Source organism: Cydia splendana, chromosome 7 (genome assembly GCF_910591565.1).
Source record: "Cydia splendana chromosome 7, ilCydSple1.2, whole genome shotgun sequence".
In the NCBI taxonomy this organism is placed as follows: domain Eukaryota; kingdom Metazoa; phylum Arthropoda; class Insecta; order Lepidoptera; family Tortricidae; genus Cydia; species Cydia splendana.
The window spans coordinates 15,894,290-15,910,693 of NC_085966.1; the positions used below are offsets into that span (position 1 = coordinate 15,894,290).

General features: G+C 40.9%; 1 protein-coding gene across 1 annotated transcript in view; it reads left to right on the forward strand.

Moving 5' to 3' along the window:
- The window catches only part of LOC134792234 (uncharacterized), a 29,559-nt gene extending 13,829 nt beyond the window's left edge, over positions 1–15,730 (forward strand). Inside the window, exons 12-17 of the mRNA XM_063763497.1 lie at positions 275–479; positions 10,691–10,780; positions 11,904–12,106; positions 12,471–12,566; positions 14,295–14,435; positions 15,537–15,730. Coding sequence (XP_063619567.1) covers positions 275–479; positions 10,691–10,780; positions 11,904–12,106; positions 12,471–12,566; positions 14,295–14,435; positions 15,537–15,728 — 927 coding nt within the window. The 3' untranslated portion in view covers positions 15,729–15,730. The remainder of the gene's footprint in view (positions 1–274; positions 480–10,690; positions 10,781–11,903; positions 12,107–12,470; positions 12,567–14,294; positions 14,436–15,536) is intronic.
- The last annotated feature ends 674 nt before the right edge of the window (positions 15,731–16,404 follow it).

Consider the following 16,404-nt stretch of genomic DNA (forward strand, 5'->3'; position numbering starts at 1 on the left):
GGTACTTAAATACAAAACACAGTACGTAGCGGCCCCCTTTTTTAAATATCTGTCGTTAAATTTAAATAAACACTATTATTTAGCAGTAGCGCTAGTGTGCACGTTGATAGGCTCTTAAGGAACGGCATTGCTGAAGTGTCTCGGTCGCCAACTGACGATTAGTGGATGGTGATGATGATGGTAGGAAAGGGCTAGGTTTTTGGGTCCAGGTTAGATTTTATTGAATGAGAATTTAGCAGTGGCGCTAGTTGATGGGCTCTTAACACGATTCCAGACCATGTCCCTCTGCCTGAGCTGCATCTCTCGCTCATGGGTGTGCATCCCTCGCGCCTTCGCCTTGGCGTGCGGCTGCGTGCAGGGCGGCGTGGGCGGCGGCGCGCGGCCGGCCGGCGCCGCCGTGCTGCTGCAGGCGCTGCTCACCAAGCTCTACGACGAGATGCTCAAGTGGGCGCGCAAGGAGCAGGCTAGGGAACAAGCTGGTGAGAGCTTTTCTCAAACAATATGTCTGTCTTACTCAACTGTATGCGCGATGCATAATCGGATATTTTTAACCATGAATTTGAAGCTGCGCGGTGCGCTCATCATACTATACACGCGATCTCCCCTATTTAATTTAAGCACGTGACCAGGTAAGTAGTAATGAGCAGGGCAAGTCCGCTCCAATACTGCATTTGAGCGGACTCCCCGCCGTCCCCGGTGCAAAGGTGCCCATGATGCTCGCAGCATTTCCACGCTGGATTACTACATCGACAGCTTTTGCATCAGGAACGGCTCGAAGCGGGCCTATTTAAATTAGTGTCGTTGTATTGCTTTTGCTATGCTATGCGTATAAATGAGGGGATTTTATGCATTAGGGCATAGTTTCTACATAACGTACGAGTATGTGTTAGAACAGAGGTAGGTAGAGGTAGACCTCGTGAAGTGAAAACCCTAAAAACTACCTACTCGTGTAAAAATTAACATACCACTGTTGTTACGGGCTCTTGAGGTAAGAAAGACAACCAACTATCACGTTTGTATAAATTTAATTAAAAACTAGTGTTATACTGAGTAAGATACAAATTAGAAGATGAAAAACTTAAGCCTAATTATCTTAATCTAAGTTTTGTTAGGCGCCAGGAGGGATTTTCTACGATATCTGGAACCCTGCCTATCCAGTTGCCACCGGCTAGCGCCGTAAAATGTACTCGAAATGGTCCTCGATCCAATCGCTATTCGATATCAAATTGTAACCCGGAACTCGAAGGGCATGTCCAGAGGCTAAAACAATTGCACTAATTTAATTCTACTGTAATGCCTATAGTCCTTCATTACAGATTCTGTTTTTAGCTTAATCTTAGCACTTACCCCTTCGCCGTATAAAACACTAACAATTGCAAAAATGTCTAATAATTAATTACACAGGTAAAACACAGGTTTTACATTTCACTTATGCTCGAATTTGCATGTCATTTATACCATTGTAATTTCATCTCCATTTTGGAGGGTAAACTTAACACATGACATCGCCGTCTTTACATCGGTGTGAACACAACCAAGAGATGAGCGGGAATGTCTCTGCGACCCGAGATGGTTGTTATTTTAAACTCATTAATCTAAACTGCAGTATAGAATACTAACTTCAAAACAAATAAATAGAAAAAGATACTACGCGAGCCGGGGATCGAACGCTCGACCTCATGCACGCAAGTCTCGTCGTCGTACCGCTGGTCCAGCGAGTCATTAAGATAGCCGCTGAATAATGCCATGGCATTCGACTAGCAATATAGATATACTTAAGCCATTGAAAACTCGACCTTATATCGATTAGTTAAAGTCCAAAGTCCCAAAGCTAATAAATTAACCATTATATATGCCCTCTCCCTCTTTAAAAAAAAATTTTTTTTTTTTTTTTTATATCTTTAAATCTTTTGCATGCCACACTCCAATATCTTTGCCATATGCATTATTAAGACGATAAACGTTCTCTGATAATTTTGCTGTAATAACGGCCTTTTCAAATTTAGGAGCTAACTTCGCCTTGAACTTTTTTTGAGCGTTTGACAAAAATTTTGTCCTACGTAATACCACATCTCCCACCTGAAACTCACACTGCCTTCTAGTTTTGTTGTAATATTCTGTACTGCTTTCATGTGCCTTTGTTAAGCGTTCCCGCACCACGGCGAATACCTTGCGCCTGTGTTCTAGTTCATTTATGTAATTCGTTACATCTGGATGTGGCGGCATATTCTCTGCATCTGATTCATTTCCAAACTCGACCGTGTGTGGGTTAGGAACTGCCGTTTCGCGGCCATAGAATAGGTAAGAGGGTGTATATGTCGTAGTTTCATGCCTAGCCGTCCTAATGGCATTACCAAATTCCTGCAAATGTACATCCCACTCGTTGTGCTTTTTTGCCGTAGTATATGATGCTATCATAGTCCCTATGACTCTATTCACGCGTTCTGTTGGATTCGCTTGGGGATGGTAGTTCGGGGTATACCATATCTTCGAATTATATTTAACCGCCAGATCCTTAAATAAATGAGAAACAAATTGCTTACCATTATCACAGATTAAGGCTTGGGGTGCTCCAAATAACAGAAACTGTTCCTCGAGGATTTCACATATTTTTTCAACCTTTCCGGTTCTCAAAGGGAAAAGTAGTGTAAATTTACTGAACCAACACGTAATAACCAATAGCATCGTGTTACATTTCTTACTTTTTGGAAATGGTCCCATCAGATCTAATGACACTATTTGCCAAGGACCTGTAGCGTCTCTGTGCTGGCCCATTAGACCATAGGGTACCTGTTGAGACACTTTATATTTTGCGCAAGTCTCACAGTTACTTACATATGTTTTAACGTCTTGTAACATATTCGGCCAGAAATATTTCTGTTTAATTTTAAAATATGTTTTACGAACCCCCAGATGACCTGCAGTGGGCTTGTCGTGACATTCGTTAAATACTTCTTTCCGTAAGACTTCCGGTACCACTAATTTCCAAGCACTTGACTTTGGGTACAACTTCAAACTCATCTTCTTAAATAATCGCCCCCCAGACACTTTCCAATCTGATGCTTCCGTATTGTCACTAACCTGTTTCACCTTATCTCTATACCATTGATCTTTATGACGATCTAGTATTTCTATATTATTTATTTCGGAAATTACCTTGGATCTTGATAACGCGTCTGGGACTGTGTGACTTTTACCTGGCTTGTGAATGATGTCGAAACTAAACTGTTGAAGCTTCATCGCCCATCTGGCCAGTCTACCATGAGGGTCCTTCATTTTGTGCAACCACTGCAATGCACTATGATCTGTTATGACCGTAAAATGTGTACCGTCGATATATGGCCTAAATTTGTCGACCGCATACACCACACTCAGCAACTCCCTTTCAGACGTAGAATACCGACATTCTTGGTCCGTAAATTTCCTGCTCAAATACGCCACTGGTTGCTCCACATCGCCCTCCTTTTGACACAATACCGCTCCTACGCCCGTGTTTGAGGCGTCACACTGTATAATAAATGGTTTAGAATAGTCTGGGCATGTCATTACTGGCGTTGTCGTAAGTAAGGTTTTCAACCTGATAAATGCTGCTTCGGCCTCTTTATTCCAGTCTAGGAGCTTTTTCTTATTGCCTTTTGTTAAGTCGTGAAGTGGCGCTGCTATCGTTGAAAAATCTTGTACAAAGCGCCTGTACCAACTCGCTAGCCCAATAAAACGCTTTAGTTCTCTAAAGGTCTTAGGTCTTTGGAAGTTCAATATTGCCGATACCTTCTCAGGGTCTGTCCTTAACCCATCCTTGTCTATGACATAGCCTAGAAATCGTAAACTAGACCGAGCAAATTGACATTTTTCAACATTAATTGTTAACTTGGCCCTTTGTAAAGTGTTCATTACCTTCCTCAACAGCGTCAAATGTTCCTCAAAATCTGCTGAGCATATCACTATGTCGTCCAAGTAAGACCACACCTTATCTTCATTAGAGCAAAAAAGAATATCCATTAGTCGTTGCTGGGTTTGAGAAGCATTCACCAGGCCAAATGGCATCACTTTGAATTGAAACAGGCCTCTGCCAGCTATCGCAAACGCAGTTTTCTCTTTACTTCCTTCTGACAGGGGTATTTGCCAGAAAGCTGACTTCAAATCAATAGTGCTTAGATATTTCGCATTTCGAAGGCTATCTAGGATATTAGTCACTCGTGGCAGTGGATATGTGTCCCTCTTTGTTACCTTATTTAATTGCCTGCTATCTAAGCACAACCTGTTCTCACCGTTGGGTTTTTTAACTATAAGTACAGGCGAGCACCATGTACTCACCGAGGGCTCAACTACATCTTTAGAAAGCATGTCATCCAATTCCCTCTCGATTTCTTTTTTTATCACTGGAGAAAAATTGTACTGCTTTTGGTGGATTGGCTTTACCTCCCCTGTATCTATTGTGTGATTTAACATATCCGTTCTTCCAAGATTACCTGTCCCAATTGTTCGTTTCATCTCGTCTATAATATCCGCCAACTGTGCTTGCTGATGTGCTTCTAAGCATTCTCTGGAAATCACCGCACTATTCCTTAGTGTCAAAGAATCTATTGCAGTTTGATCTAACATAAGTTCACTTCTAAACTTTATTGCAATTCCAAATTGAATAAAAAAATCTCTACCTAATATCAGATTTTGTTTCAAAGTTGGCATAACTAAAATCGGGATGACTTTGTATTGGTTATCAAACTTGCATGGAACATGGAATACCTGAGTGATATCGTGATTTTCTCCTCCCGCTGTGGAAGCCTGCACACTGTTAACTTTAACGGGCCTCAATCCTAGGGAACTTAAAATTTCTGCATATGTCCCATTAACTACTGTCCGACTTGCCCCGCAATCTAGCATGCCAATCAACTGCACCTGCATAATATCTACGTATACATACGTCCTATTATCATTTTCCTTGTTGACTAACACCGGACACAGTTCCCTATCTCCCTGCGAAAAAAAATTTCTTATCACCAACAACCATTCCTGCCACTCTGTATCTTTATCATGGGGTAAGTTTACTGGGCAGGTTTTGAAACTTCCCCCGGAGCGTTTCCCTTTGTGCATTTACAATCTTTTGAGGAGATACCAAAACGCCCGCAACGATAACAAAACAAGCGTTGTCTTGGTATAGTGCAATCTCTGAACAAATGTCCAGCCTCACGGCAGTTCCAGCACCTCCTTTGAGCCACCGGTTCCACCTTTGTTTTTGACATATGAATCAGCTCACTGACCTCCGTGGCCCCAGAAGCGACCTGTGGTAGTTTATAAGCCAAGTCTGGTTCAAGCAAGTTTTTAGGTGCCTGAGGTTCCTTAAAATTGTCGCAATGTATCTTGGTTCGCTCTACCACCCGCAACACATTAAATAAATCCATAAGCGAAGAAAAATCATCTCTACAAACCGCTCGCTGGTAGTAGGGTTGAATGTTACGTAGTATTATCATGATTTTTTCTTTTTCCGTGATCTTTGTAGGTAGTCTGTTAAACATATTTTGCATAATTGAAATGTAAATCACCACCGATTCATCCCTACCCTGAGTTCTCGCTTTAATTTTCGTCAGCAACTCCTCTTGATAAAACGGCGGCTGAAATGTGCGTTTGAGAAGGATCACTAACTCCTCCCAACTAGTGGCATACTCCTTGTTGGCCCTATACCATATCAACGCGTCACCCTCAAAGAAATCTATCGCACACCTCCACAAATCCTCATCAGACGCATTTCTTGCTTCCTTAAGTTCACTGACCCGCTCAATAAAGGCGTTTACACTAGAGGTATTGCTCCCTGAAAACTTTATTCCCCATTTTGCGATTGGCACAAGCTTACGTGTGGAAAAGTCTTCATCGAGGGTAGATGTTCGTATGAGTCTATCTCTGCTACTCCCCGCCTTCCCCAACTGAGCTACTCTAATGTCTACACTTCTATTAACCCGTGCCTCCTCTTCCGCCTGTTTAGCTGGGCCTACCTCCTTTGGCTTAGATGTACCTTCTCTTTCGCTGTCTAACTTTACTATAATCTGCCGCCCTACGTCTCCTAATGTCTCCTGCAGCACTTTCTTGTCCTCTTCCGTTAAGTCTTCATTTTCTGACAAATCATCCTGTTCCTCCAACTTACTTACGAGGGAGTATGCTTTTTGTGTTAATTCTGCCTGCCGCGCATTTTCAGCTTCTGAACCAGACGCTACGAGACTTAACCTGTTAATGACATGATATAATCTGGACACCAGCCTTTTAAATAAATTTCGGTCAGGCTTCCCTACGACTTCTGTTATATAATCGCTCAAAACTGTTAATTTCATAGCACATGTCTGTAATTCGGCGGTTACTTTGTCACTAACCCCTAATACCGTCTTATTACCTGACCCGGAAGCCCCCGACGTATCACCTAACATGAGTTCTTTCAGAAGCTTCTTTAATAACGGTACAGAACTTTTAATGGTAACCCCACGGCACGCAAGTTCAAATTCCAGCTCATCTTTTAGTAAAAAGTTCGGATCCATATTAACTAAATATCTTAAAATTATTTATTTCCACAAACTACAACTCGTCCTTATTGTCTAATCAGGAACCCAAGAAAAAAAAACCGATAAAAAAACAACATAAGCGTTACCGCACTACGAGTTTTACAACACTACGCACTATGCTCTTATAATTTACAATAATATACATATAAACGTTCAATTACTTACAAAGCTATTTTCATGTTAAACTTATTCACATATGTTATTTGCAACCAAAACAAAATATCTAAAAAAAACAACAATAATTAACCTTTTAAGCACTATGATAAGAACACAATATCTAACAATAACGTAACCTCAACCCGTATCTTGTTTTTACGTTGGGCGCTATTTGTTACGGGCTCTTGAGGTAAGAAAGACAACCAACTATCACGTTTGTATAAATTTAATTAAAAACTAGTGTTATACTGAGTAAGATACAAATTAGAAGATGAAAAACTTAAGCCTAATTATCTTAATCTAAGTTTTGTTAGGCGCCAGGAGGGATTTTCTACGATATCTGGAACCCTGCCTATCCAGTTGCCACCGGCTAGCGCCGTAAAATGTACTCGAAATGGTCCTCGATCCAATCGCTATTCGATATCAAATTGTAACCCGGAACTCGAAGGGCATGTCCAGAGGCTAAAACAATTGCACTAATTTAATTCTACTGTAATGCCTATAGTCCTTCATTACAGATTCTGTTTTTAGCTTAATCTTAGCACTTACCCCTTCGCCGTATAAAACACTAACAATTGCAAAAATGTCTAATAATTAATTACACAGGTAAAACACAGGTTTTACATTTCACTTATGCTCGAATTTGCATGTCATTTATACCATTGTAATTTCATCTCCATTTTGGAGGGTAAACTTAACACATGACATCGCCGTCTTTACATCGGTGTGAACACAACCAAGAGATGAGCGGGAATGTCTCTGCGACCCGAGATGGTTGTTATTACACGACTGCCCAAACAAAAAGAGTGTATTGTTTTCAGCGTTCATGTTTGTATGTATGTGAGTTTCTTTATTCCACCTTAACTTCTGAATGCCTTAACCGATTTAGACGTATGATACATCATTAGAATCCTTACGTCATCCCGGCTAACATAGGCTATATGACGTCATTATAAAAACAATATGGCGGACTTAATGCGCCATATTACGCAACCTTTAGAAAAAAATATCGTGCAAACCTATCGAGTAGGGTATCAAAATGAAGGGCTTTGAAAGCCAATTGATAAAATATATGCAACATGTGGGTTTAAGTTTCATTTTGAGAAAGTAAGAATTGACAAAATATGTTAAGAGAAGCTAATCTCATAAAACCAAATATTATTATTGAATGGGATACTTATTAAAATAAAAGGAAAGAGTTTGACCGCTGATCATAAAAAAATATCATCATCATCATCATCATCATATCAGCCAGAGGACGTCCACTGCTGGACATAGGCCTCCCCCAAAGAGTGCCACAATGACCGGTCTTGCGCCACCCGCATCCAGCGGACTCCCGCGACCTTCACCAGGTCGTCAGTCCACCTTGTGGGAGGTCTACCCACGTTGCGCCTTCCGGTACGTGGTCGCCACTCGAGAACCTTTCCGCCCCAACGGCCATCGGTTCTACGGGCAATGTGCCCCGCCCACTGCCACTTAAGTTTAGCGATTCGGAGGGCTACATCGGTTACTTTGGATCTGCTGCGGATGGCTTCATTTCTGATGCGATCACGCAGAGAGACTCCAAGCATAGCCCTCTCCATTGCCCTTTGGGTGACTTTGAGCCTTCTTATGAGGCACACAGTAAGCGGCCACGTTTCAGTTCCATATGTCATCACTGGCAACACACACTGGTCGAAGACTTTCTAGTAAAGTAGTAGTATAAAAAAATATAATTATATTATATTAGGTACATACTACTCATAGTTTTTAAAACATGTTCGTAATTGCGCTAATGGAATCGGAAAGTTTAAAATATAACTTCTATTTATTAATCGATACGATGCAGAGTCCGTCTAAGCTAACTCTGCGCCGACTTTGGCAGAACAAATCGTGAAAGTATCATTATAACCGTATGGTTTAATTTAATTTTAACATTTATGATGATGACATTACTCAGAGCGTAAGAAAGATATGCGCTTCCTGCAACTTGTCCAAGTATATGCACTCGGTCCAAAGCCAGGCGCCAAAGCCGCCCCCACACTAATAGGGTCAGGCGTAGCCCGACGTACGTGACACGCTATACTCTTACCAAAGCCGGGCGCCTTCGGCGCCCTCATACTCAAAGCGTCGAGCGTAGCCCGACGTACGTGGCGCGTTGTACGTGTTCCAAAGCCGGGCGCCTTCGGCGCCCTCATACTAAAAGAGTCGGACGTAGCTCGACGTACATACGTGGCGCACTGCGCGCGGTCCAAAGCCAGGCGACTTCTACTTTCTCATACTAAAAGTGTCGGCGTAGTCCGACGTACGTGACACGCTGTATGCATACCAAAGCCGGGCACCTTCGGCGCCCTCACACTTAAAGGTTCTGGCGTAGCCCGATGTTCGTGGCGCGCTGCACGCGGTCCAAAGCCAGGCACCTTCAAATCTCTCATATTAAAAGTATCGGGCGTAGCGTGACACGCTGTATGATTACCAAAGCCGGCCTCATACTCAAAGCGTCGGGCGTAGCCCGACGTACGTGGCGCGCTGTACGCGTTCCAAAGCCGGGCGCCTTCGGCGCCCTCATACTAAAAGAGTCGGGCATAGCCCGACGTACGTGACGCGCTGCGCGCGGTCCAAAGCCAGGCGACTTCTACTTTCTCATACTAAAAGTGTCGGGCGTAGTCCGACGTACGTGACACGCTGTACGCATACCAAAGCCGGGCGCCTTCGGCGCCCTCTTACTCAAAGCGTCGGGCGTGTACGAGGCGCGTTGTACGCGTTCTAAGGCCGGGCGCCTTCGGCGCCCTAATAGTAAAAGAGTCGGATGTAGCCCGACTATCGTGGCGCGCTGCACTCGGTCCAAAGCCAGGCGCCTTCGACTCTCTCATACCAAGTGTCGGGGGCGTAGGCCCACGTACGTGACACGCTGTACGCTTACCAAGACGCCTTCAGTGCCCTCTCACTCAAAGCGTCGGGCTACGCCCGACGTTCGTGGCGCACTGTACGCGTTCCAAAGGAGTCGGGCGTAGCCCGATATATGCGGCGCTCTGCGTGCCTTTCTGTACTGAGGACGCCCTCGCAAAAGTAATATAAAGTGACTTCAAATGGTTAGTAACGAAATCATGACCCCAAAGTTAATTAAATAATTAAAATTAAAAAACACGACTTCGAGAAAGCGAACTGAAAAGATGAAAATATTTTTTAGTTGTGTTAGTTACTCAACTTAATGAATGTAAAAATTCTAAAAAGTATAAAATAAAATAAAATAATTAAAAATTAAAAAACACGCCTGCGAAAAAGCGAACTGAAAAGACAAAAATAATTTTTAGTTGTGTTAGTTTAGTTGAGTAACTTAATGAATGTAAAAAATAATTAGAATATGAGTGTTTAGTGAAGGTTATAAACAACAAACGCAAAAGTTTTATGCTCATTTAGGATCGTGACTGTACCTGTGTATTTTATTTCAATTGCAGTCGGGGACCTTGATGTATTGTCATTTTCCCATTTAATATTAGGTTCCCGACTGCAATTGAAATAAAATACACAGGTACAGTCACGATCCTAAATGAGCATAAAACTTTTGCGTTTGTTGTTTATAACCTTCACTAAACACTCATATTCTAATTATTTTTTACATTCATTAAGTTACTCAACTAAACTAACACAACTAAAAATTATTTTTGTCTTTTCAGTTCGCTTTTTCGCAGGCGTGTTTTTTAATTTTTAATTATTTTATTTTTTTTAAACTCATTAATCTAAACTGCAGTATAGAATACTAACTTCAAAACAAATAAATAGAAAAAGATACTACGCGAGCCGGGGATCGAACGCTCGACCTCATGCACGCAAGTCTCGTCGTCGTACCGCTGGTCCAGCGAGTCATTAAGATAGCCGCTGAATAATGCCATGGCATTCGACTAGCAATATAGATATACTTAAGCCATTGAAAACTCGACCTTATATCGATTAGTTAAAGTCCAAAGTCCCAAAGCTAATAAATTAACCATTATACTGTTTACTTGCAGCTGCGTCCGAAGCTAATGGTGATCTGCAACACTCCAGTGCCACGAAAGTCCGCACCAAGCACGTGAGGATCGCCGGTATCGGACAAACAAGTAACTATGGTCTAAGAGCTAATAGCTACGGAAATAGGTTTGCAATTTATAGAGCAACATAGACTTGGAATGCTCTGGACGGAGTTTAGAGCAATTATTTCAGGAAACGACGAGGTGAGCGAGGTCCCGTGCCGTGATTGGTCTGTTCAAAGACACGGACGTCACACAAAGACACTTTCGACTCGAAAATGGAGTAAAACTACCGTATTTGTGGCAGAGGGGGTAGAGCTACTATGCTCGGTCTGGAGGATGTCTTGTCTGTTTAGAGCAATGAAATCCCTCTAGTTAGTGTGCCATACTATCATTATTAATTAATCCGGGCGCCTGGCAAATGCCACCGCTGAACAGCTGCCAGGCGGACTATTTAATTAATAATGATAGTATGGCACACTAACTAGAGGGATTTCGTTGCTCTATAAATTGCAAACCTAATTCCGTAGCTAGCTCTCCGTCTACTATAACGCAAACAAATTACTAGAACTATTTTAATAAATGTATGAAAATATATTTGTATTTTTTTGGATGGTTGCAATAATCAAACACTCATTGATTGTAAATTAAACGTGTAAAGTCTAAGACAAATTTTGTATTTCTAATTTAAGTAAGCCAGCTAACATATATGGCACTGTACAGCTTCGGGGCTATTCAGAAATTACGTCATTTCAAATTAGGGGGGGGGGGTCTGGACATCGGATGATGGTAGCATGACGTAGGAGGAAACGGGGTCATTCGAAGCGTCGTCAAAAATCGATGAGGTAATTTATGGACAGCCCCTTCGTACATTTATGCTTTAATTTTTTTGTCATAGTCTGACGTTACACAATTTATTGACTACAAGTATGAGGCACTATAGCGCCATCTAGTTAAATTGTCGAACTTGAGGCACTATTTTTTATAAGACTATACACTTTAGACTTTTTCGGTTTCCGTTTAATAATTCTTAACTCATACGAAGATCGTTTACTTACAACAAAATAAGTATGAATTTAACTGATTTTAAAAAGTGGGACTAATGTTTTATACATATGTAAGCAAATTACTAACGAAAATGGGCTATTCGTTTTGTTGTGTTTACATCCTTCTCGACGTGAATTCAGATCTCTCAGAATCATTTTCCGCGCAGATCCGTCGCAGAGCTTCGACAGCAGCCACAGCCAGCCGTCTTCAATCGCCATCGCCATCGCCGAGGCCCTCTGCTCCATAGATGAAGACCACAAGCACACCCGCGAGATCGAACAACTAGTCGCGCTGTCTAAGAAGACCTTTACGATCTCCGACCAGTTCGGGTTGGAGGATTTTCCTGAGTTCGCAGAGTTCTATGAAGAGGTTGGTTCTGTTATATTATCGGTTGTATTTTAGATACCTAACTAATTTAGTAAATTAATAGTTGATTGAAAGGTTTATTAAACTATTTTTAATCAAAACTGTGACGAATTGCTTTTCTTGAGTCACTTAATCTACTTATGCAAGCTTGTTGAAAAACATTGCGCGTAATATGGACGATATATATTTCTTTAACTAGACTGGGTACATTAAGGTCTCTTGTTAACTATTTTTCTTATCTTGCGTTTATAACTACAATATGAATGCATGGTTTAACTGGTTTAAAAAGTGACTCGGGAGACATAATCCACGAGTGAAAAAAATGTATCCCTAACAAATAAATTATCTACATATTTTAAATTGACAGGGCAGCGTAAACGGATCAAACGCAGAGCGAGCCAGCGACGTAGCTGCTTTGACCAGCCAGATCTTGATGACACCACCTGGTCGAGATAGTCTCAGGGTTAGACTTCATTTTACAAGCTTTTATCACAAGGCGGACACACCATACTGTAGAAATCGTTTCAGTATCTTTATGCGCACATCATGCGTGTATATTATGCAGGAATATGTGTGTTAGGGTAGTATTCCACCTGTCCAATGTGTGTTTATGTCTCACATTTTGCTTAGTTGGAGAGTGAGACGCAATTCACATCGGACAAGAAATTGGACAGGATACCAACCTAAGCTCCTTAGGACAGTCAGTTGGAAATACTATGGCATAAGCATGGCAACGAAATTCCATTCGAGGCGGGGTGTAGCATATCCGTTCTGTATGATAATAGATACTATTACTTACTAGTGGCTCTGTGAGCTGTAGACCTCGCGAGCAGAGCTTGAAATAACATGGTGCTAAGAGCTTTAAATACACCGTGTTTTTTTCATTTCCGTTAATTTCAAGGGTGCATTCCTGAGCTTAAATCAAGTAACTTTCTCAAAGACACCGATGTTCTAATTAAGTCCATTTCGGAGATAATCCATAATTTATTTTTTTACTATAAGGCCTCTACAAGCGTGTACACTTGCCTTAGGGCCGGCTTACATATTGATTAGTGTTTAGAATGAGTTCATACATTTGCTACTAAACTTAAGTACAATCTCGGTCGATTGATGTACGAAATGACATTGATATGTCACAGATTTCAATTGTTTGGTTGAGTTAAATGTAATGCCCGTGTTACAACAACGCTATATGCTACATTTAATTACTTTTTAAACAAAAAAAAAAACAAAAAAGAAAACAAAAAAAATTTTTTTTTTTGAAAATTAACTATGCCATTTAGTTCTTATAAACGTACTTAACTATACCCCGAAGTTAACGGAATTCAATAAAAACACGGTGTATAGTAAATTAAAGAAAAACAATACTAAATTTATGTGTAAAAAAATACAAAAAGTTATAATATCCCAGCATACAATTACTGGGGATCGAACCCAGACCCTCTGTGCAAACAGAAAAAGCGAACGTTTACAAACTGAGCCAAATAGTTCTTAGATGGGTTGACGAAATTTAGCTACTCCTTCTCAAATTAAAATTAGAAAAAATTAAATATCTAAATACCGCCTAAACCAGCGATAATTTTTTTCTGCATTTTTTGCTATTAACTCTGTAAACATGTCTCAAAAAGAAAAAAGTCTTATGATATCGATACGACTATTTGTTTAGGCGCCAGGTATCACGACTCCGCCATTTTTAAAAATTTCCAAAAACCGGATTGACAAAAAAAAATTATTTAGTCATAAAATTCGGTCACAAAATTTCACGAGAATCGGTTAAGAATTGCGACCTGTAGAGGAGAACATCCGGACATACGAAAGCAAAATGCCCGAGTCAAAACGTAGACCTTCGCTTCGCTTCGGTCAATTAAATACCATATATATTATTCCAGGTAGGTACCTAAGATTTTATTTCACTATGCACGTAGCATGTTCGTATGAAACTATGTAACATCAAAGATTCATTGATTGTACGAGATTTTTAAGTCATAACACAAAATCGTGCTTCAAATTTGAGAGCTGATGTGAATGGTGTTGAACATATTTTGCGGTAACTCTGGTTGTCACAAAATATTTCACAGTAAAGCATCTTCATCTATTTCCGCTGTTCCACTATACCTCTCGTATCGAATGATGGTTGACTGTTCAGACAGCATCCATTTGTACAATTATCAAAGTCCTGAATAACGTGCAGGTAATCTACGACCACCTCCAATTGCACTCGGAGAAGATATACACTGAGCTGGGGCTGCAGGCGACTAGCGAATCCGTACCGTTGCACAAAGCTCCGTTGCTGTACATCATGTTCCATATCGGACGACGGCCTTTCGACCAAGTATGTATATTTCAGTACCAAGCTTTCGACGGTTCAAGTCCAAGGTAACTCGGACCTCGATCGGGGCGCAATAAAATTGGATTGCCAACCACTACGCCTGTACCTGCAAAGCTATTATACCTCGTAGAAAATGGTGTAGAATACAACTCACTTAGTTTTTAGGGTTCCGTACTTCAAAAGGAAAAAAGCCGGCCAAGTGCGAGTCGGACTCGCGTTTCTAGGGTTCCGTACATAAGTCCGACTCACGCTTGACTGCACATTTCTAATAGGTTTTTCTGTCATCTATAGGTAAAGAACTATTTTGTGTATTTTTTCAAAATTTTAGGCCCAGTAGTTTCGGAGATAAAGGGGGGAATGGTCATTTTTTGGCTACTTTCTTAAATAACTTCGAACCTATCTATGTATTTTAAAATTATAAAAAAACATGTCCATCTTTGGGTCACTAATTTACATATGTGTACCAAATTTCAACTTAATTGGTCCAGTAGTTTCCGAGAAAATAGGCTGTGACAGACGGACAGACAGACAGACGCACTAGTGATTCTATAAGGGTTCCGTTTTTTCCTTTTGAGGTACGGAACCCTAAAAACGGAACCCTTATAGGATCACATTGTTTTTTATGATATAGGAGGCAAACGAGCAGACGAATCTCCTGATGGTAAGCGATGACCGTCCCCCATGGACACCCAAAACACCATAAGTGCGTTACCGGCCTTTAAGATGGAAGTACGCTCTTTCCTTGAAGGTTTGAAGATCCGGAAATACCGCAGGTCACAGTTCATTTCACAGTTTATCCGTGCGAGGCTGGAAGTTTCTGGAGAAATGCATAGTTGAAGACTGCCAACCACTTAAGTGGTGAAGATGGAAATGTTATCGCGTTGTCCGAAGCGTAACATTTTACAAGTGAAATTGCCTCTATGTGTTACCCTTATAAACACTGCATAATACGGTGTCTGTTTAGTCTGTGTTTCAAGCTTAATAAACTGTTCTTACCGCGGCCGAAACATAACGCCACGAGTGACTTATAACAGGCGGACTTATAACTGTAGCGCTGATTTTCTTTTCACGACTTTAAAATCTAACATTTCTCTTTTCACACAGTATCTACGTAAAGAATGGCCGATGCCGTGGAGCAAGCTCGTATCCGCGGCCAAGGCGTGGTCCGGCGTAGAGGGCGCCCGGGTTCACGTGAACAGGAGACATGACATACGGAGCGTCAGGGGACAGAGCAAGAACAAGCAACTAGCAGAGTTATATGACTTGTTTAGAGCCCCAGCCACAGGGCTTCTGTAAAATGTTACTCTAATATTATAGCAATAAGTTTGAAAATTGCTTAAGACATAGTCCAGCGTAACTAGATGGCGCGCGATACACTTCAACAGTAGATGCAGCAAAAAGAAACAAAGCTAGAAAAAAAATAATTGAAAGATAATTAGTACGATTTGCTCAGAATCTATGTCGCTGTCACAGGTGTGAAATGATATTGTTGTAAAAAAGTAGGAAAGCCTATCCTTAACCTAACCTTATTTATACTAATTGTCAAATCACTAAGAAAACTTATATTCAATTTATAATATATATTTTATTGAATGGACAAAATACAACTGTGCTCAAGTAAAAAAAATATTTCATTTCTATCCAAATTCGACATCACAATTGAATAGTAGGTAGTTATTTATATCTATATTGGACTTTCAAGTCAAATACAAAACCCAGTTTAACCGAATTTTATATCTAACTTTTCAAAAACAATGACATATGTAACTGGTACGACTTTCAAGAGAACTAAAGTTAAGATGTCTGAGTAACTTCCACGACATTTATTTTCCATTGGCCAAAGTTATAAGAATATAGAAATATTTTCAACTTTAGCTACAGGGACTTCAGAAAAATGCGAAGTTTGTTCAACTATGTTCTGGTGTAGGGTAGCCATCCCTGGGAAACTTAGGTTGGGACATGGTTGGTACAA